The sequence below is a fragment of the Macrotis lagotis genome, chromosome 1, assembly GCF_037893015.1.
Source record: "Macrotis lagotis isolate mMagLag1 chromosome 1, bilby.v1.9.chrom.fasta, whole genome shotgun sequence".
In the NCBI taxonomy this organism is placed as follows: domain Eukaryota; kingdom Metazoa; phylum Chordata; class Mammalia; order Peramelemorphia; family Peramelidae; genus Macrotis; species Macrotis lagotis.
In genome coordinates this window covers 482,044,754-482,069,027 of record NC_133658.1, presented here as the reverse complement: position 1 = coordinate 482,069,027, position 24,274 = coordinate 482,044,754, and the positions used below count along the sequence as shown (strand labels likewise).

The following is a 24,274-nucleotide window of genomic DNA, read 5'->3' as shown; positions in this document are numbered from 1 at the left end:
TCCTGAATGGAAGTCCCAGGGTGAGAAAGAGCACTAGCATACCAGAACTTCAGGCAATGGTAGAACGGGGACCCTCCTCAAAGATCATGCCGATTTGGAAGAACTGAAAACCTACAGGTTGCTAGAAATGTCCCTGAAAACTGTTGCATGAAATCACTGAAGATTGGGACTATGTATACTTCACCCTGGAATCAGAGCCCTGGCTTTAACAAAGATTTAAAATTCAAGTAATAAGTTGGGGAAATGAGCAAAGAAAAGGAAAAAAATTCTATGAATAGAAAGTTAATATAGTGACAAGGAAGATCAAAACACACACTCAGAAGATAGCAAGTTAAACCTCCTACATCCAAAGTCTCTAAGAAAAATAAGAATTGATTTCAGGTCATGGAGAGAATCAAACAAGATTTTTAAAATTAAGCAAGAAATTTGGAATTATACCCAACAGGTAATAAAAATGTGCATACCCTTTGATCCAGCAATACCACTACTGCGTCTATACCCTGAAGAGAGATTATGAAAAAGGGTAAAAATACCACTTGTACAAAAATATTCATAGCAGCCCTGTTAGTGATAGCAAAGAATTGGAAATCGAGTGACTATCCATGAGTTAGGGAATGGCTGAATAAATTGTAGAATATGTATATTATTGAACACTATTGTTCTACTAGAAAACAAGAGAGATGGGATTTCAGAGAAGCCTGGAAAGACTTGCATGAAATATCAAGTGAGATGAGCAGAACCAGAAGAAAATTGTACACCCTAACTGCAACATGGGGGGTGATGATCAGCTTTAATGGACTTGCTCATTGTATCAATGCAATGATAAAGGACAATTTTAGAGTACTAGTGATAGAGAATATCACCTGTATCCAGAGAAAAATTGTGGAATTTAAACAAAGAAAAAAGTCTATTACCTTAATTTTTTTAAAGTGTCTTATGTACAACATAATTTTGCTATCTCTAATATTCTCTTTACTCCTCAAATATATGATTTCTCTCTCAACACATTCAATTTTGATCAATGTATAGCATGGAAACAATGTAAAAATGTAAAGATTATCAGTCTGCCTTTGGTGGGGGGATGGGGAAGAGAAGAGAGGGTGGGGGGAAATTGTGAAATTCAGAACCTTACAAAAATGAGAGGTAGAAACTACTATTGTATATAATTGGAAAACTTATAAAATATGTTTTTAAAAAAAGAAAATTAAGCAAGAAAGGTGGAGGAAAAATTGGGAAAAGAAATGAGATTAATATAAGGAAATCAAGAAAACAGGTAAACAATCTAGTTTCACACACACACACACACACACACACACACACACACACACACACACACAGACAACTGAAGAAAATAAAATCTTAAAAGCAGAGTAGGCCAAGTGGTAAAAGAGGTACAAAAAAATGAGAAGAATGCCTTAAAAAGCAAAATTGGGTAAATAGGAAAAGAGTCAGAAATATTCACTCAGGAAAAGGACTCCTTAAAAACTAGAATTGTCCATTGCCTTCTGTGGGAGAGGGGTAGGGGAGGGAAGCAAGATTGGGGGAAAATTATAAAACTCAAAGTAAATAAAATCTTTTAAAAAACAAAAAAACTAGAAAAGGCAGAAGTTCACTCAAGAAAATAACTCCTTATAATTTGGAATTGTGGAAATGTAAGAAAATGAGTTTATAAGAAATCAAGAATCAATAAAACAAAATGAAAATGGATGAAATGTGAATATGTGAATTGGAGAAACAACTGTGACCAGGAAAATAGATCCATAAAAGATAATTTAAAAATTATTCTATTACCTGAAAGTCGTGATTAAAAAAAGAACCTATACATCATCTTTCAAAAAGTTAACAAGGAAAACTATCCTGACATTCCAGAACCAGAGGATAAAATAGAAATTGAAAGAATCCATTGATCATCTCCTGAAAGAGATCCCAAAATGAAAACTAGCAAGCATATTATAGCCAAATTCCAGAGCTCCTAGGTCAAGGAAAGAATATTGTAAGCAGCTAGAAAGAAGCAATTCAGGATAATGCATGCTTCTGCATTAAAGGATGTGAAATATAATATTTTGGGGAGCAAAGGAGCAAAAAGGATGATAACCAACAGTCATCTACTCAGCAAAACTGAGTATAATCATTCAGTGAAATGGAGGAGCTTCAAACATTCTTTTATTTAATGAAGATTTTATTTATTTTGAGTTTTACAAATTTACTCCTTCCCTCCTCCCAGCCCCCCACAGAAGGCAGTCTGTTAATCTTTACATTATTTCCATGATATGCATTGATCTAACTTGAAAGTGATGAGAGAAATTATCTCCTTAAGGAAGAAAAATAAAGTATAAGCGATAGAAAAATTACATAATAAGATAACAGGTTTCTTTTTCTAAATTGGAGGTAATAGTCTTTGGTCTTTGTTCAAACTCCACAATTCTTTCTCTGTATACAGTTGGTATTCTGCATTGCAGATAGATCAAAATTGTCCCTGAGTGTTGCACTGAAGGAATGAGCAGGTCCATCAAGGATGATGATCACTCCCCTGTTGCTCTTGGGGTGTACAGTGTTTTTCTGGTTCTGTTCATCTAGCTCAGCATCGGTTCATGCAAATCCTTACATGCTTTCCTGAATTCCCATCCCTAATGGTTTCTTTTTCTTTTTTGGTAAATATGACTTCATTTATACATTACTAAAATATTCTTGTTTAAGAGTAAACACAAACATAATACACTCTCCCCCACAAAAATATAGAATCCCATGAGAAATAAAGTAAAAGAAAGAGAAAAAAATGTGTTTCAGTCTGTCCTGATACCATCAGATCTGTCTCGGGTGGATCACATTCTTTATCATAAGTGCATCACAAATGTTACTTCCATATTTTTCCACAGTTGCTGATTATAATTCCCTCCATCTATTCCCCCCCACTACCATCTATTATATTTTCTCTCTCCTTTCACTTTGTCCCCCTTCCAGAATGTGCTGTAGGGTAGCTAAGTGGCACAGTGGACAGAGTACTGGCCCTGAGGTCAAGAGACCCCAAACCCACATAACACCCCAGAGACCCAGCAACCACCTGGCCCATAGTTCTGGACAGGCCACTCAATCCCAGCACTAGACCACTCAATCCCAGCACCTTGAAAAAAGTATAAAAGAAAATGTGTTTTATCTGACCACTCTCTGCTATGATCTACCCTCTCCTCTATCACCTACATCCCCCCTTCCCCCTCTCTTCCCCCCAGATGTCTATACCCTATTGAGTGTCTATGCTGTTTCCTCTGTGAGCCATTTCTGATGACAGTAAAGGTACCCTAATTCCCCCCTCACCTTCCCCCCTTCCTTATCATTGCAGAAAGAAACATCTTTGATATGAAATATCTTAGCCTATTCCACCTCTCCTTTCTCTTACTTCCAGTACATTTCCCTCTTAGCTATTGACTCCATTTTTATAATATATTATATCTTCAAATTCAACTCTCTCCTGTGCTTCATCTATAAAATCTCCTTCTACCTGCTCTATTAAATGAGAAGGTTCATATGAGGATTATCAGTATCATTTCCCTGTGCAGGAATACATGTAGCTCATCATCACTAAGTCCCTCATAATTTACCCTTCTCCTCTATTCTCTATGCTTCACCTGGGTCCTATACTTGAAGGTCAAACTTTATGTTCAGCTCTGGTCATTTCAACAGGAACATTTGAAATTCCCCTGGTTCATTGAAAGTCCATCTTTTCCCCTGGAAGAGGATGTTCACTTTTGCTGGGTAGTTGATTCTTGTTTGTATTCCAAGCTCTTTTGCCTCCCAGAATATTATATTTCAAGTCCTACCAGCTCTTAATGTAGTTGCTGCTAAGTCCTGTGTGATCCTGATTGCAGCTCCATATTTGAATTTATGTCCTTCTGGCTGCTTGTAATAGTTCCTCTTTGAATTAGGAGTTCTGAAACTTCATTATATTATTACTTGGGGTTGTGCTTTTTTTTGAATCTCTTTCCAGGGGAGATAAGTGGATTCTCTCAATTTCTATTTTTGTCCTCTGTTTCCTAGAATATCAGCACAATTTTCCTGTAGGAATTTTTAAAACTGAAATCAAGGCTCTTTTCCTGATCATGACTTTCAGGTATCCCAATAATTTTTAAATTATCTTTTCTGAATCTTTTACAGATCAGTTGTTTTTTCAATGAGATTTTTCATTCCTTTGGTGTTGAAATATTGTCTATTGATTTATTTTAAAGTCATCAGTCTCCTTTAGCTCCATTCCACATCTGAAGGATTTGTTTTCCTCAGAGAGCTTTCTTATCTCCTTTTCTATCTGGTCAATTCTGCTTTTTAAAGCATTCTTCTCCTCAATAACTTTTTGAACCATTTTATCCATTTGTCCTAAGCTGGTTTTTAACATGTTATTTTCTCCCACATTTTTTGTATCTCCTTGACTAAGCTGCTGACTTTGTTTTCATGTTTTTACTGCATCTCCCTCATTTCTTTTCCCAATTTTTCTTCTACCTTCGTTACTTGATTTTCAAAATCATTTTTGAGCTCTGTCATAACCTGAGCCCAACTTCCATTTTTCTTGGAATCTTTAGATGCAGAACCTTGTACTTCCTCTTCTTTAGATTGAGTATTTTGATCCTCCTTGGGATCATAGACAAAGTATTTTCAGTGGCCAGGTTCCTTTTTTTCCTGTTTACTCATTTCTCCAGCTTGTGCCGGGTTTTGGGGTGCTTCCTGAGCTGTTGAATCTTGTTGGGACACCCCCCACAAGGACCTCAGTATATGAGGCTCTGATTACTCTCCTGGTCTGTGAATGACCACAAACACCCCCCTCTGCCATGGGGATGGGTGGGGGAGTTCCCTGTTCTATGGGGAGCCTAGACTGCAATCAGGATTGGAATGAAGTCAGAGCCCCAGAGTCCTGTTCCAGGGACAGAAGACAGACCTTGAAAGTCTCCCTCCACTCCATTACCTTCTGTGGGCTGAACACAGAGGGTACCACTGCCTGGGGAACCCTGCTTGCTGGCTCCATGGCAGGCTTGCTTCTGTTTTCTGGATCTGGGCTGCCGGTCACACCATGGCAGTGCTGAGTACTCTGAGTGCTACAACCATACTCAGGGCCTGGGCTTTGTATTGGTTCTGGCTAAGTCTCCCTGGTTATCTTCCAAGTTGTGCTTGATTCTCCCTGGTATGCATGTCAGGAAACTGCTTCTGCTGCCCGGAACAATGGCTCTCAGGTACCCTAGGGCTGTTCCCCGGAGGCTGAAATTTCTTCCCTCTGGCAGGGTGGCCTGTCTAACCCCGTGGAACAGAGTTTTTTCATTATTTCCAGGTTACCTTGGGCTGGAGAATTGTTTCACTGGATCTTTCTGTGTTCTGTCTCTTAAAAATTTAGAGAATTTTAAGATTTTTGTAATATTTTGGAGAGAACATTTAGGAGAGGCTCTTCTCCTGCCACCATTTTTGCTCCTCTGCTTCAAGCATTCTTTTTTTTTGTAAGGCAAATGGGGTTAATAGGTTTGGCCAATGCTTCAAGCATTCTTTATGAAAAGACCAGAGATAAGAAGAAAATTTGACTTTTAAATAAAAGACTCAAGAGAATCATAAAAAGGTAAACTGGAAAGGGAAATCATAAGGAACTTAATAAGATTAAACTATTTACATTCCTACATGGGAAGATGATACAGGAGGTTCATAAGAACTTCTTCCTTATCAAAGCTATCCATAATCATATGAAAAATTGCTCTAAATCATTGCTAATTAGAGAAAGGCAAATTGAAGAATTTCTGAGTTACCACTTCACTCCTCTCAGATTGATGGATATGACCAGAAGGACAATGATCCATGTTGGAAGGGATGTGGGAAATCTGGAACAATAATGCATTGTTGGTGGAGCTGTGAACTCATCCAACCTTTCTGGAGAGAAATTTGGAACTACGCCCAAAGGGCAATAAAAATAGGCATACCCTTTGATCCAGCAGTACTGCTACTGGATCTATACCCTAAAGAGATCATGAAAAAGGGTAAAAACATCATTTATACAAAAATATTCATAGCAGCTCTGTGTTAGCAAAGAATTGGAAATCGAGGTGATGTTGATCAACTGGGGAATGGCTGAACAAAAGTGTGATATTTGTATGTTATGGAACACTATTGTTCTATTAGAAACCAGGAGGGATGGGATTTCAGAATAGCCTAGAAAGACTTGCATGAACTGATGCTGAGCAAGATGAGCAGAACCAGAACATTACATCCTAATAGCAATGTGGGGGTGACAATCAACCTTAATGCACCTGCTTATTCCATCAGTGCTATAATCAGGGACAATGTAGGGTATCTGCAACTGAGAATACCATCTGTATCCAGAGAAAGAATTGTGGAGTTTAAACAAAGACCAAATACTATAACCTTCATTAAAAAAAAAGGTGTCTTATGTACTACATAATTTTGCTGTCTCTAATATTTTGGTTTTTTTCTCAAGGATATTTTTTTTTCTTTCAACACATTCAATATTGATCAATGCATAACATGTAAACAATGTAAAGACTATCAGATTGCCTTCTATGAGGGGAGGAGGGAGGGATGGGAGTGGGGGGAAAGTGTAAAATTCAAAACCTTACCAAAAAAAAAGATAGGTAGAAACTGCTATTGTATAAAATTGGAAAACAAATAGAAAATTTATATAATCAAAGAGAACTTTCTTCTTATTAAGGCATTTAGAAGGAGTATAGATGGGGACATAGGTATGAGTTGAATATGAAGGAATGATATCTAAAAACAAAAAAATTAAGCAGTGAGAGAGGAATGTACAGGGGAAAAAGGGAAAGGAAGAGATATGAGGAAAATTATCTCACATAAATTTGAAGAGGCAAGAGAAAGCTTTTACATTGAACAGGAAGCAGAAGGAGGTAAAGGGGAGAGAATGAGAATTGACTCAAAGGGGAAAGTAACATATGCACTCAATTTGCTGTAGAAATCTACCTTACCCTAGAGGAAAATAGGAGAGGAAGAGAATTTTAAAAAGGAGGTCTTTAGAAGAGGAGAGATTGGAGGAGGTGGCAGCAGGAGGCAAAATACTTTTGAGGAGGGACAGAGCTAAAGAAAAAAAAGAATAAAGAATAGAATAAAGAAAAAAGAATAAATGGGGGTGGGGGAAGATAGGATGGAGTGAAATACATTGGAACTGTGAAAAACCTGTTGAAGCAAATTTCCATTATAACAGTCGCATTTGTTAAACATATAGAGAACTGTCATTTAAAAAAAATAGATCCACTTGAAAAAATGCTGTAACTGACTACTGATTGGAGAAATAGAAACTGAAACAATTCTGAGATACCACCTAATACCTATTATATTAGCTAATAAGATAGAAAAGGAAAATGACAAATATTGAAGGGGATGTGGAAGAAATGAGACATTAATGCACTGTTGCTAAAGTTGTGTACTAATTCAACCATTCTGTAAAGCAGTTTGGAACTATACCTGAAAGATTATAAAACCATGCACATCCTTTGACCCAGATTTACCACTACCAGGTGTATATTCCAAAAAGAGATAAGAATAGGAAAAGAACGTCTATATATATAGACGTTCTTTTCCTATTCTCATAGAGGTATACAGGTAATATATGCCTCTCTCTCTTTCTCTCTCTCTCTCTCTCTCTCTCTCTCTCTCTCTCTCTCTCTTTCTCTCTCTCTTCATATATATATATATATATATATATATATATATATATATATATATATATATATATCAGAATTAGAAATTGAGAGGATGCCCATTAATTGGGGATTGACTAGACAAATGGTATAATAATATTGTGTAATGAGAAATGAAAAGCAGGATACTCTCAGCACAACCTGAAAAGACTTGCATGAATTGATACAATTTAAAATGTACTGTGTAGAGCAATGGTGTAAGGTGGCCAAGGACAATTCTAAAATACTCTCCATACCCAGTGAAGGAACTGTTGATGTATGAATATATACTGAGGCATAATTTTTTTGTTACTTTGCTTGTCTTAAGATTTTTTTTTGGTCTGTTTTCTTTCACAATATGTCTCTCATGGAAATGTTTGGCATGATTTTACATATATAACCTAGGTTGAATAGTTTACCTTCTCAGTGAGGGAATAGAATGGGAAGGGAGGAAGGGAGCTCAAAGTTTTAAAAATGAATGCTAAAGCTTCTTTTTTTACATATAACTGGGGAAAAATAAAATACTAAAAATAAAAAGAATTTACTCTCTCACCTCACCAGTACAGTTTTAAATAATTTCTTCTAATAGCTCAAGGCATCTAACAGATTCTGTTCTGTTCAAAGTCATACTTTTCCCTGGAATGAAGAAGTGTAGTTGAATCTTTTCTTTTACTTTGACTGATATGTGGACATGCCTGAGAACTCATGGAAAAACGTAAATTAATAATGTTCTATAAAATATTGGGAAAGAGTTTTCTAGGTTGGTTTTATTTAGCTTTAAGCTTGTGTGTTGGAGTTGGATCAGGATTTAAGCTCTTTAGCAGACAGAACTGAGGAATAGGTCCTAAAACAAAAGAAGTTTCTATATCATGAAGAATAGATTAAGTCTGGGTTCTCAAGAGGCAAGTCAGTTTCTGAGGAAAGACAAGAAGTACAAACAATTTCTGTTACCATATAATTGTTTCTAAAACTGGCCTTATGTATTTTAATATTCCTTCTTTCATGTCAGCTAATAAGAGGGATAGACTATGGGCAGATTTATTCCAGTGTTCTTGGTAAAATGAACTATGCGTTTTCAAGAAGAGGTGAGTTATAAAAGGACATTCTTTTAATTCTTATGTATAAAGCTGTAGTGGTGATGTATAATGGAATGTATTTATAGAATTAGAGCTTTAAAATTTCTCCAATTTGCTCAATTGGGCCAAAGATTTTTGAAAAATTTCTTAATGGTGTTAATAAATTTTATAATATAGAAACTCTACATTGATCAAATGAATAGTCTTATCTCTGATAAGAATAAAAACTTTTTTAAAATATGTTTTTTTAATTGGAAGTTAACAGTAGAAGTTTGTTAGAAATACTTAAGGAAATTTCAATTCTGTAGAAATTTCATTAAAAATTTTAATGTAATATATCAAATCAGTAGTAATAAAAAGCTGAGGTTTATAAAATGTTTTATATACAGCTTCTCATTTGAACCTTAGTATCCTCTGGGGTAAGTACCTATTCCCACAAAAGTCACAAAAAAAAAGCATTTAACCCTTAAGTGTTCAAGCTATATAAATAGTGCATTTGGTATAAGAATCTAATAAACCATCTACTCTATCACATGTTCTCCCTATTACTTAGGATAAAACAACTTTTATCATATAATCATTACATTAACCCTATTTATAATAAGTTTGAAAAAACCACCGTAAAAGTATTTTGAGAGTGACGGCTAATATACGGAAAAGGATCAGGCAAAACTTCAGGGTCTCCAAACAGTCACAAAGCTGCTAGATCTTTACACTCAAAACAGCTGCTGGACTTCATATTTGTTGTTTTTATTCAATCATTATCAGTTGTATCCATTTCTTTATTGACCCCATTGATATTTTCTTCGCAAAAAATACTGTAATAATTTGCTATTTCCCTCTCCAGTTCATTTTACAGATGAGGAAACTGAGGCACACAGAATGAAGTGATGTGTCCAAGTCATGCTTGTTTAAAACAAATAAATATCAGCTGAAGGCAATCTTGGTCTTTAAATGAAATGTCCTTTTTATATCTCACTTGCTCTTGAAAACAAACAGTTTATAATATTAAGAACACTGCAGTGAAGCAGCCCATATGTTTACCCTCTTCCTAAATAACATGAATAAAGGAAGAATAAAACACAGAAGACCAGCTTTAGGAACAATTTGTGATAGTCAAAGTGATCTGTACTGTCTAGCAGCTTTGTGATGTCCTACATTTAATCGAATACTCATGATCCAGAAAACTTCTTTTACCAGTGTTAGTTGTCCATGGGGTTGGCAACAGGAAGAAGAAATCGTCACTTTCTGTGGTGATACAACAGCAATATCATCAGCTAAGTTAGTTTCAGAAAGGAAGGAGGGAAGTTCATTCTCAACATCAATGACTGAAAGCAAATTATATGAGACTTTTTCCAAACATTTCTGGTTCTGGTTTAGTTTGACTAACTATCTTCAGTCTCAGAGAATCACAACAAGAATGCATCATCAAGATGGATATGTTATTCAGTGAGTTATGATAATGGAAGCAGGGGAACTCCAACTTTCATGTTGGTGATGAGTTTCTATTATTCCTTATTTTCATGTGTGAGCTACTATAAAACTCCAGGGCTCAAATTTAGAAACTGAGGCTTTGGTCCTGGCTATATATCTTTTGAAACAGCAAAGATACCTATTCAGGGGTCTGTTTTTCTTGTTTAATGGCAGTTGGAGCAATCAAAGAACAGCCCACCTTCCCAGATCATAGTAGTAATCACAAGGGGTAGCAATAAAAGAGAAATAAAAATATTTTACCTGTGGTGGATGCATATGATGAATATTTTTCATTTGCATTATATAGAAGCATCTCAGTTTTTTTTTTAAATTTTCACTTAATATCATTACTTGATTAGTGCAAAATCACATGCTGAAAATAAGTCTTGGGGCAGCTAGGTGGTGAAGTGGATAAAGCACCAGCCCTGGAGTCAGGAGTACCTGGGTTCAAATCTGGTCTCAGACACTTAATAATTACCTAGCTGTGTGGCCTTGGGCAAGCTGCTTAACCCCATCTGCCTTGCAAAAAAGCTAAAAAAAATAAGTCTTATCTTGTGGCACTATATTTGACTACTATTGTTATATAAATGTTAATTTATCTATATTTATATAAAAACAGAATTATTATGTTTTATTCAATATTCTCTGTTTTTTAAAAAAATATTGTTTGAATATTAGCTGTCTAAAATATATAAATTATAAATATAAGTGTCTTTCCTGCAGAGCTCTACAGAGAAATATAAGATTTCCTAAGCAATGATTATTATATGTTTAACATTTTAAGACTGAAATGTGCTCTCCATATATTATATCATTATGTCTTGTTTGTAATGTCTGCATTTCTTGTAACTGCTTTTAGCTGACTCTGTAGGAAGCCACTGGAACCTCAAGAATTTAATTCTTGGGGGCAGCTAGGTGATGCAGTAGAGTGCCAACCCTGGAATCAGGAGGACCCTGAGTTCAAATATGGTCTTAGGCCTGTAATAATCACCTTGCTGTGTGAGACCTTGATCAAGTCACTTAATGCCATAACCTTAAAAATAAATAAAATATTTGTAAAAGAATTTAAAGTTTCATCAGTGGTCAGAAAACATGACTATATAATTAATGGTCTATAAATATTTCCACTAAGTTTGACCACTGTCATGTATTTTCAGATGGTTACCCCAAGGAAGAAATGGTTTACAGATGGAGGAAAAATTCAGTGGAAGCTGCAGATCAGAAATCATGGCGTCTATATCAATTTGACTTCATGGGTCTCAGGAACACGTCTGAAATTGTGAAAACTTCTGCAGGTAGGTACTAGATTCAGCAGCGCAAAACCAATGTCTGAATATTTCCATAGTTAATTATTCACTAACTCACCCTTATCTTGGCACTTTGGGGATATTTGAGTAACTATGCAAAGACAAGTATGTCAACTGCCTAGTTTTATATTGAATTATATAAAAATAAGGTTAAAAATAAAAAAAATCAACCATTTCTCTATAATTTGCCAAACATCTTTCCTTGTGTTTTTGTATATTTATATATGTATTGCCTCAGGGACCATTTTTCTGAAATGAATTATTGGATTTATTTTTATTTAGCACTGTGTGGGTAGAGCTTTAATCTAGGATTCATCTTGAACAGTCTTGTGAACATTCTTATTTATAGGAATTGTCATCACTATTGATGTTATACACACATTCCTATGCATATAATAAGTGATTAAGACAATTATTTATCATATATTTTTCAATATTAAGTGAAAAATATTAGTTTAAGATTATGAGAAAGGGAGGCAGAGAAGTAATTTAAGTTTCACTTCCAAGTTCTAGGATCATCTTTTAGTTTGAAAGATATGTTTTCTCCTTGTACTTCTTTCCTTAAGTTTTCTAAACATACACATAGTCTGATTAGATGGTATAATGTTGTTATTGAATTGTTCAATGAAGCATATAATGAAATAAAAAGGAATTCACAGGTATTCATACTTGTTGCCACATTGCCTTATGGTTACTGTCATGCATTCCTTAAGTGATCCTGAGTTTTGTCAAGTGTGAAAATAGCTCAATAATATTAATATTAAAGAGTTTAATGTATACCTGGGATAGTAATTAGTATCGAGTGGAGGAGGAAATTCATGATGATAAAAAAAAATTACTCTGAATTTAGAAATGCTTTTTAAATGATTTGTATTATATCCATCACATCAATAGCTACATATAAATATATATATATATATATATATATACACATATATATGTATATGTGTATGAAAAAATAATCACTTTAAGTAAATATGATTGCTCATTTATTATAGAGGTCATTTCACATATTTAGTTGGAGTAATAATGTAAGGAATATCTTGGTCCTTGGGAAATTTAAGAGCCCATAGGAGTTGGTTATTATGAATAACAATGAATAATGCTTTCTGAATAGTAATAGAAGTACTAGAAGGTCCAATAACCATATAATCATGGCCATGAAAAGTAGCATGATATATGTTTTAATGTTAGACACTGATGATAAATGTGTCAAAATTCTATGGACACAGAAGAAAACTATTTCTTTAGCAGAGATCTTCTGTCAATTAAGAACCTCTATTTCTAATGAACGGTATAACATTCTAAAAAGCAAAATTTCCCTAAAATACTGTTGGTATATTAGCAAATTTGGGGGACACATGGTTTTTAATGAGTATTATAAAACAGAAATATTGCTTCTATTAAACTATGAACTATAATTCTTAGTTTCCTTGCTAGTGCTCCATGGTCAAATTAATGTCAAGCAATGGTAAATGATCAAGCACAAGCTCAAGCTTCATGAATAGGCAACTAGTATAAGGATGACGAGAATAGAAAGGTGTAAATTAATGTAGTCTACATATGTGCTTCAGTAAGAGAAATGAGAATGAATAAGTTAGTGCTTTATTGTTTTTGGAACAGTACACTAACTATATAGGGAAAGCAAAAGATGCCATAGTGACTGCTGAAAAAGCTTGTAAAACCTAGTAAAATAAGTGTATATATATATAAATGAAACAATTATAGAACAAGAAGTAGTTTAGTGAATCACAAGTCAGTAAGAACTTAATTTACAACCTGCCTTAGAAACCTATTAGTTATGTAACCCTGGGCAAATCATTTAACCTCTATATGTTTCATTTTTTCACCTATGTAAAATGTTTACCTCCCCAGGTAAATTGAACTATCATATATAGACAATAGTGTCATATATGCTTTAGTTGTGTGGGGGCATACATGAGTTGTACAGGGTAAGTTATAAGAAATATAACCCCTCAAATAATTTTCAGAAAAATTACCAATATCCAAAATAAGGGTTTTTATAATTTCAGTAAATGTAAATTCATAGTAATGCCTACTATTTTTATTCCTTTTAACTGATGCCTGTTGTATCCTACCTTTATGCCCTAGAATCCCTATCTCTCGTCAAAGTTCAGCTTAGAGACCTCTTTCTTCCTAAGACCTTTCCTTATCCCCCACCTCCCTAAGAAAACCTACATACTAAAAGGGGAGACAATATATGCATATCCAGAGGGATGTATGTCAGAGATGCAAAACAAAGTCAAGGGAATTTCATGAGAGAGCAGCCAAAGAAGACTGAGAAAGACTTCATTTAAGAGAAAGCACTTGAGCTGACCCTCAAAGAAAATCAGAGATTGTGATGAACTAAGTATGAAGGAAGTACTTTTCTCATATGAGAGATGGACTATAAAAAAGCACAAGCTAGAAGATGGAATGTTATGGTTAAGAAATAACCAGAAGTCTAACTTAACTGAACCAAAGAATATATAAGATGGTATCATATATATATAAAGTCAGGAAACATAGTTGAAGCTAAATTTTTACAAATTTGAAATGACAGAGTTTACAGATAATAGTTCTACAGAAAACTGGGAACCCAGGAAATTTATTGAATGAGTATAAGAGGATGACATGGACAGACCTGTGCTTTGGGAATTTTTCACTCATAACTGTGTAGAGGATGGTTCAGAGAATCAAAGAACTTGAGACAGGGAGACTAATTTGGAGGTTAATTAAATACATCAGTATAGAAATAAGGAGGCTCTGAACTTGGGTGGAGTAATTTGTGAGGAAAGTGGGAATAATGTAGGAGATATAGTGGGGGTAGAATATGTAAGGCTTAACCACTGACTAGTTACTTTGGCTGAATAAGAATAGCTAAAAATAAGTGAAATTATGAACATAGGAAACTAGAATAATTGTGGTGCTCTCCATAGAAAGTAATGTGATATATCAGGCCTGAAGTTAAGAAGACAAGTTCAAAGTTAGACTCTGATTCTTACTATGTGACTCTAGGCAACCTGCTTAACTTATACTTCAGGGTCCTCAACTGCAAAAAAAAAAAAACCCAATAGTTTTATCTGGAAGCAAAACTAGACTGACCTATCTTAAGTTGGGCAAATGATAACCTTTAGTAGCAGTAGAGATAGGGAGCTTCAGTATTTCATCATTATAGAGGGAGATACATACATGTATATATATATATGTGTGTGTGTGTGTGTGTGTGTGTGTGTGTGTGTGATTCTTTTGTGGGGAGAGAAGGGAATTGGAAGCAATTAGATAGTAAGTACTGAGGCTGGATTTGAACTCTGGTCCTCCTGACTCCATGACAATGCTCTTTTTCACTGCACCACCTAGCTCCCACAATTTAACTCTGCCTCTCATCCAGGGCCATCTCCAGTTGTACTGAATCACATCTAACCAATTGATTCAGATTGTTCCGAAGGAGAAAGTGAGGATGGTGACTTAGCACAACCCCCCCCCCTACACACACACACACACACACTCAAATCCAATTCATATATTTGATATGGTATCATCTCCCTGATCTCATAGACTTATTTGAGAATGAAGGGCAAATGCTATGATAGAGGGATAAGATTATCCATATCAAAGAATTAGAACCCAAAAAAAGAACTTACAATACCTACTGGTATTTTAGTTTTTAAACCTTTACTCTTTTGACTAGAAATTTGTCTGAAACAGGTATATATTTCCCTGCCTCCTTAAATATGGAATACTAAATGCAGTCTTTTCATGATCACTCATGATCATCTCTATGAATACTAAATATTATACTGTTCTAAATTCATTCATGCTTTCATGGAATATTATGATTTGTAGAGTTGTTTACCATTGCACTATAATATTCCCCCCTCCTCCATATCTTCACATAGACTTCTGTTATTCTATGGCTCTTTGGTCTGCTTCTTAGAGCTCTTCTTTTTTTTGCCTCCCTCCTGTGAACTGACTTCTCTCTGTCATCAGTGTTTTCTAAACTGCTACAGAATTATTTTGCACAGAATTATCTGAGTGTGAGGGTGGTTTAGCCTTCTCTTATAAACTAAAGTACATGAACTTTGGAGCAGTTATTTTAGTTGTTCAAGAACGTTTTATTATTTCCACATGTAGTTTTGTGGCTGAATTCCAGGAATTTAGCAAAGTGGGCAGTTATGACTCTGGTCACAAGGAAGCTTTAAGGAAATTTGAAGGATGCTGATAATAAACTTCCTGTATATAAAAATACAATATCACTACTGATTCAAAACATGTGAGATGGTATATTGTCAACAAGAGACTAAAAATGATTACAATCCCTATACTGTCTGAATAATATAATGTGTTCTTTATCAGTGTCCAGCCACACCCAGCATAAAAACAGGTGTCAACTGGGAAGACATTTATTTAATGAATATGCATGAAACACATGTGTTTACTAAATGTCAATAGCTTTCCCAGAGTTTTGGTGACTGGTCCCCACTGAGTTCTGATGGCACATCAGAGAATGGTTGTCAGATACTTTTTTTGGAGACAAATGTTTTCATTGTTTTTCAACTCCTAACTAAAAATGGTGATAATATATACTTGATCTCATTGTTTGAAAGAGTTTAAAACATTTTACCACCATCAGTAATCGATTCTAACAACCCTTCTGTGGCTAATTGAAGGTGACCATGGTTATTCTATATTTTCCTATTTATATATGCACTATTGTGATTATCTCTCAGATAAAAGGGCATTCATATTCAGAATTAGAATATATTATATACTTCTAGTCTAAGAATTTTCTAACAATTTCAGATCTTATGGTCTAGGCAGGAAGATGCTTTGGAAGGTAGATTAACAAATTTAGGAAACTAAAGCATTTATGTATTTATGTAAATTAGGATAATGCAGGACCAATTTAAAAAAAAAAAGAGGATGCCTAAAGGAACCTAGAACTTCAGATGGAACAAAAAAATCAAAAGTAGTTGTAGTTGATCCTATGTCTTAAAGTTAAGTTAATGCTGTTTAATTATATTAGAAGCATTATTTCAATGCATGTGACAATATTTCATTACTTTCTGGCACAGCTGATAAAACAATGAACTTGAAGTCAGGTAGATCTGATCTCAAATTCCACTCTGGACCCTTAGTGGTTATATGGCCCTAGGCAAACAACTTTGCTATCATTAGCCTGTTTCCTTAATTGTAATGACCTTACCAAGTTGTATGGACTAAATAATATCTATATATTCAAATCTGAATCCTGTAATTCTAAAATTCTCTGAAATAAATTTGTCTCCTTAAAAAAACAAAGAAACCTATTAACTAGTTCCAGCTTTACATATAGGTGGAGTAAATATATTGTAAGATTTGAAACATGCTAAAAAGACAACCATTGTCCAAAAATCTTAGCCATTTGATTATCCATTAGAGTATTCTGTAATTCATTTCTTTCAGCTGAACATTTCCATCCTTCACCTTTGATTTTAAAATAGTAATGTTCCATTTTCTTCATACCTTAGTGTGAATGAATATGTCAGAATACTTTCTTTACCCATAGAAAGAGTCTGAAGATAATTTTTTTCCAGTCTGCAATTTTGCCTGGCACTGATGTTGACAGAAACTTAAAATGACTGTAGCATTTTCATTGACTTTATTCTAATCCCCAACTCTTGCACAGATGCATTTTAAAGGGACAAGTGAATGTTTAAAATGTCAGAAATGTGATATGGTAACTATCCCTACAGAAGTGACTATTGAAACAATCACCCCTAGCCTTATTCTGAAAAGATTTTCTATGTTCCTGAATGGACAATACTCCAGTGTGTTTTAGGAAATTAAGGTGTGTAGGAGAAGATGGTAGAACCAGCTGCTGTTAAGAAAATACTGAATCATGTGTAAATACCGTGCTGGAGGGGGCGGCTAGGTGGCGCAGTGGATAAAGCACTGGCCCTGGAGTCAGGAGTAGCTGGGTTCAAATCTGGTCTCAGACACTTAATAATTACCTAGCTGTGTGGCCTTGGGCAAGCCACTTAACCCCATTTGCCTTGCAAAAAAAAAATACAGTGCTGGAATTCCCATCTGGTTTCCACTACCAGATTCACCTCAAGCTATAGGTTTATATACAGTATGATATATGCATATAAATTTTTCATATATATATATATATATATATATATATATATATGAAATATATTTCCCTTCTTTTTCCTCTCAAGAGCTATTTTTGATAATTAATTTTGATCTAATTTCCTGTGTGTAAATATTTGGGAGTAGAGAGAAAAGAGTGTTACTGCCATTTATTGTTCCTGCCTCTTATGTTTCATATCTTTGTGGAACAGGACTATGATAAAGACTCCTCTTACAGTTGTTTCCTAGTGAGATGGACTTGGGTAGCTAGATGGCACAATGCATAAATGGTGCCAGATCTGGAGTCTGGAAGACTCATATTCAATGAGTTCAAATCTGACCTCAGATACTTCCTAGCTGTATGATCAAGTCATTAACCCATTTTGCTCAATTTCTCATCCATAAAATGAGCTGGAACAGGAAATGGTAAACTTCTCCAATATCTATGCCAGGAAAAGTCTGAAGGGGGTCACAAAGATTTTGATATGACTGAAACAACTGAATAACTAAAATAATGGATTTGCTTCATGAACAGAATGTTTCCACTTGTACCTCAGATTATGCCTTTTACCTCAAAAAGGCTTAACCATTTCCCCATGTGAAATCAAAGTGACATTTTCTACCACACTTTACATTTAAGTTGCCTAAATCATTCCTGTGAGTTAGATAATATGCCATCATTCCATTTCATATATAAATTGAAGCTGAAAGAGATTAATTTGTTCATATGGCTAGTACCATAAATGACATTTAAACCCAAGACTTCTGATTCCAACTCTTTTAGGGTAAGATAACTGGCCATGAGATAATAACCAAGATTTATAATATAACTGCAAGAAGTAAGTAAATGCCTTTCTTCTCTGGCAATGAAGATAAGAGTTTCTCTGTTTGCTAAAGCCGTATGAATAGTCATATTTTCTCTAGCACAGAGCTTTTCACATTTTATGTACCTAAGAAATAAATATTGAATTACATTGACACTCCAAAATTTTGAGCATATTTTTTGTTCACTTCCAATCTCTGAAATTTGAAAGACACACATGTAAGTCAACAATTTGCTTCCATTCAGTCTTGAACAGTTTCATATATTCTCTAATAGAATTGAACAGAAAGACATGGTAACTCTATCTCCCACAAGCTTCCTGTAATATATTGGAAAACTGTGAAGTCACACATTGACTTTTCTTAATAAATAGCTTGGCCCATCAGATGAGCTGACATCACTTCATTTAATGAGAAGGACTGTAGCAAGGGACTATTCAGAGATTTCTATCTTGAAGACAAATAGTAATACATCACAAAAGATAGTTAAAATAGTTCCATTAGCAAGAGATCTGAAAATAGTTCTTTTGGCTTTCTTCATATCAGTCTGGAAGGCAATCTGGGTAATAAATCAAAGTCTCTATCTTAAAATTTATAGGGAAGAAAATTGCAACAGCAAAGAAGTTCTGAAAAATAAATCTGCTTTAACTTTTTAGTTGTCAGTCCTCTCTAATTTTCATAGAGAAACTTGATAAACCAGATACTCAAATATACACTTAGATGATCTTATATCTGCCAAGACATACATCCCTGGTGCTATGAACATTCAAAAGGTCTATAGCTTTGGAACCATACTCATTAATTCAATCAACTTTTTAACTACCTAGTTTGTTGTACCATGCAGCAGAAGGTGGGAATTTATTTAGAAGGGGAAGTGATCTTATCTTAATCTATACTTTGCTTAATGAGGGTTTAAGTATCATGGTTGGGGAATTGAAGTTGTGTGGGAAAGTCTATGCTTGGTGAGAATGCAAATGGTCCATGAAATGATTTGGCTTCATCTATGCTTTGATTAATGAGAATTGTGTCCATGCAAGGCCCTTGAAAAGAGGGTAAGTTATAAAGTGATTATAACTTGATGTGATTCATGACTCTTGAGAAGTGTATTTCTAATGAGACAGAAGAGAGTAGGTTACTTAGCAATGCGGAATATCAATCAATCAATCAATCAACATTTGATTGATTGTACTTTGATAATAGTACTTTGAAATTATCAGTCATTTAAGTATCAATCAGTCAATGCACCTTTGATTGATTGTACTTTGAGTGATAGTACTTCTGTCAAGTCAGATAAAAGGAGAACAATTTGACAAAAGGGATGTAAATTAAAGACAGGATAAAAAGAATAAAAACTTAAAAAGAAGGCTAGACATTAGTGGATACATAGCCCCAGGTGAAGAGATACAAAGATCTATTATAGCAGAGGGGGGAAAAGCAAGGGTGTACACATTGAGTAAATTCTGTTCAATACATTTGATCCATAGAGAGAATAAGATACATTCACAATTGTATTTAAAAATCTATCCTATTCCACAGAGAAGTGGGGAGAAGAGGAAGGGGGGGAAGGAAAGAAAAAGAAAGAAGTAACTGGGAAGGGAAGCAGAAGGTTTAAGTGAACTGAAAGTTAAAATGAGAAAGAAAACAAAAAGGAAAGGGAACAAAACATTGATGAAGAGTAATAAGAGAGGAAAAAGAAAACTATAAATGGGGAAAGATGTCATGAAAGGAAAAAAAGAATTAGTAATCTTAACTGTAAATGAAAATGGAATGAACTCTCCCATAAAACAGAAGCAGATAGCAGAATGGATTAAAAACCAGAATCCTACAATATATTCTTTACAAAAAAGACATTTGAAGCAGAGAGAGATACACTCAGGGTAAAGGTGAAAGACTGGAACAAAATATATTATGTTTCAGTCAAATTAAAAAACAAATTGGGGATAGCAATCCTGATCTCAGAGAAAGCAAAAAAGAAAAATAGATTTCATTAAAAGGTATAAGAATGGGAGTTACAGCTTCTTAGAAAGGCATAATAGGCAATGAAGTATACCATTATTAAACATATATGTAACAGAGAACATCCATATTCTTAGAGGACAAGTTGAATGGATTATAAGGAGAATAGATAGCAAAGCTATAATAATGGGGGAGCTCAAACATGATCTCTGAGAACTAGAAAAATCTGAACAAAAAAATAAACAAGAAGGAAGCTACAAAGATGAATAAAATCTTAGAAAATTTAGATATGCTAGACATCTGGAGAAACTGAAACCTTTTTCCTCTTCAGTATATGGCACCTATACCAAAATCGATAATATACTAAGGCATAAAAACCTTACAAAGACAGAAAGGCAGAAATAATAAATTCATACTTTTCAAACCATGATGTAATAAAAATTATACCTAATAAAGTATCATTGAAAAATAAACTGAAAATTAATTGGAAACTAAATAAGTTCATTTTAAATAATAAGTGGATCAAACAACAAACCATAGAAATGATCAGTCATTTCATGCAAGAAAAAGATATCAGTGAGAGACATCATAGCAAAATTTATGGGATGCAATCAAAGCAGTTTTTAGGAAAAAGTTTATTTCTCCAAATGCTTATAGAAATAATTAGAAAAAGATGAGATAAGATAAATGAATTAAGTATAAAACTTAAAAAGCAAAAAAAAAAAGACTTCTGGGGTGGAGCCAATATGGAGGTCTGAAGCTAATCTGCCCTCAGAGTTTTTACTTACCAAAGATAAATGAAGCCTCTACTCTGACATTCAAAGTATAGATCCCACCAAGAAAAAGAGAAGATTCAAAGATGTCTTCAACATCATGTAGAATCTTCAGTGAAGGTTTGTCTCTTTGGGGGATAAGTGGAAGTAAAGATCAGAAGGCAGAAAAGCAGGAAAGCCAGCTGAAAGCTTTAAACCATAGTGCAACCCAGGTCCCAAGAGCTTAATAGCAGCAGAGGTTCCAGCAGCTAGCAGGGAGGACTTCAGCCCCAAGTAAAGTCTGAACCCTGAGAACAGTACTGGGTCAGAAACAAGCCACTGTTAAGCCAGAACCTGCACATAAATGAGGAAAAAAAGACCTCTGGAAAGTCAAGATGTGTACTGCATAGGTAATATCTTGGCCAATGGTAAGCCCAGCTCCAGCAAAAAAAAAAAAATGCTTATATCTATACTCCCTGTACCCCAGGAGAAGAGCTAAAACAGCAAAGATTAACAAAAAAAACCCACTAAAAGTGTGCTCACTATAGAAAACTACTTTTCAGACAACAACAACAGCAAAGCCAGGTCTGAGAAAGAAAGCAGTGAAAAATCACTCAAAAGGCAAGTATCAAAACAATCAGACTCAATTGGACTCAAATTGGATTCAAATACTAAAGCTCATCAACGAGCTTTAAAAAGAATTTAAAAACCAAAGAAGAGAGGAAGAAAAAATATGGAAAATCAAGCAGGAAAATAATGAAAAATTGATCAAAGAAATCAACTCTGTTAAAAGTAAAAATAAGCAATTGGAAAATGAAATACAGGAGCTAATTGAAGAAAATAAAACCCTAAAAATTAGAACTGAACATAGAAACCAATGAATCCACAAAACTACAAGATTACATCAAACAAAATAAAAAGGTTGAAAAATTGAATAAAATGCAAAGAACCTTTTAGGGAAAACAAATGACTTGGAAAACGATCCAGGTGAGACATTCTACAATTCATCGGACTACTAGAAAACCTGGATCAAGAAAACAACCTGGAAAACATCATGCAGGAAATTATAAGGAAAACTATCCAAATCTACTAGAAAAAGATAACAATATAACCACTGAAAGAGTTCACAGAACCCCTCCAGAAAGACACTTCAGGATAAAAGCTCCAAGGGCTGTAATAGACAAATTCCAGAAATCTCAAATAAAGGAGAGGATATTACAATCCCCAAAACGAAAGCAATTCAAATATAAAGGAAACAGAATTAGACTCACAAAGGACCTATATGCCTCAGCATTAAAGGATCAGAAGACCTGGAAATCAAAGAACCTGGAATTACAACCCAGAATGTATAACCCTGCAAAATTCAGCATATACTGTCAGGGGAAAAGATGGATGTTCAAATAAATAGAGGACTTCCACAATTTCCTGACACAAAGATAGAAATGAACAGAGAATTTAATTGCTAAATACACAACGCATTAAGGGGGGGCGGAGCCAAGGTGGCGACAGGAGAGTATGTCTCTCAGGTGCTCTGAATTCTAAATTTTTGAAAGACAGAACCCACAGAGTGATCCAGTGAGGCAGTTCTCCAGCCAAAGGTAACCTGGAAAAGAGCAGAAAGGTTCCACTCCATGGGGTTGGAGGGGTAGCCTGCCAGAGGGAAGGAACTTCAGCCTCCTGGAGACAGTGCCAGGGCACTGGGAGCCATGGCTCACAGCAGCAGCGGGGGCAGTTTCCTGATCTTCACCCCTGTGAGCACCAAGTACAACTTGGGGGATCAGCTGCTGTGGTACATCTGCCAGAGAAAGCACATGAAGCCCAGCCCTCAGGGCACACAGCAAATAGTCTGGTTGCAGTAACCCAAATCCAGAAAGCAGAAGCAGGCAGAACGAGTAAGCAGGAGTCCCTAGAGCATGAGTGCTGAACCTAGGAAGTGGCGCTGAGAGGGTCTGTGGAGCTCTGTCTTCTGTCCCTGGAACAGGACTCTGGGGTTCTGACCACATTCAGATCCTGATCACAGTCTAGGCCTCCCCATAGAACAGCAGCCCCTCCCCCACCTCAGCCCCATGGCAGAGGGGTGCACTTATGGTCATTCATAGAACAAGAGAGAAGACAAAGCCTCACACACTGAAATCCTTGTGGGAGTGTTCCAATAATTACTCAAAAGCTCAGGAAGCACCCCAAAACCAGGTACAAGTTGGAGAAATGAGTAAGCAGAGAAAAAAAAAAGAGGAACACCATTGAGAAATACTTTGCCTATTATCCCAAGAAGGATAAAAACATTCAATCTGAAGATGAGGAAGTACAAGCTCCTGCTTCTAAAGACTCCAAGAAAAACAAAAATTGGCCTCAGGGTATGACAGAGCTCCAAAAAGACTAAAAATCAAGTGAGGGAGATAGAATTAAAAATGGAAAAAATGAGAGAGATGCAGAAAAACATGAAAATGAAGTCAGCAGCTTAGGCAAGGAGAGTCAAAAAATGCTGAAGAAAATAACATGTTAAAAACCAACAAAGGTCAAAATGAATAAAACAGTTCAAAAAGTTATTGAGGAGAAGAATGCTTTAAAAAGCAGAATTGGCCAGATGGAAAAAGAGATAAGAATGCTCTCTGAGGAAAACAAATCCTTCAAACAAAGAAAGGAACTGAGGGACATTGCTGATTTTAAGAGAAATCAGGAAACAATACTTCAAAACCAAAAGAATAAAAAATTAGAAGAAAATGTGAAACATCTCATTGAAAAAAAACAACTAATATGGAATTTAGATTTAGGAAAAATAATTTTTAAAATTACTGGAATACCTGAAAGTTATGACCAGGAAAAGAGCTTTGACATCATTTTTAAAGAATTCCTATGGGAAAATTGCCCTGATATCCTAGAAGCAGAGGGAAAAATAGGAAGGGTAAGAATCCACTGATGTCCCCAAGAGAGAGATCCAAAACAAACAACCCCCAGGAATATTTTAGCCAAGTTCCAGAACTCTCAAGTGAAAGAGAAAATATGACAAGCAGCCAGAAGGACACAATTCAAATATCATGGAGCTGCAGTCAGGATCACACAGGACTTAGCAGCAACTACATTAAAAGCTCATAGGGCTT

At 35.1% G+C, this 24,274-nt stretch overlaps 1 protein-coding gene across 1 annotated transcript in view; it reads left to right on the top strand.

Moving 5' to 3' along the window:
* Positions 1 to 24,274, top strand: part of GABRG3 (gamma-aminobutyric acid type A receptor subunit gamma3) — an 885,739-nt gene that overhangs the window by 763,022 nt on the left and 98,443 nt on the right. Inside the window, exon 6 of the mRNA XM_074231952.1 lies at positions 11,380 to 11,517. Coding sequence (XP_074088053.1) covers positions 11,380 to 11,517 — 138 coding nt within the window. The remainder of the gene's footprint in view (positions 1 to 11,379; positions 11,518 to 24,274) is intronic.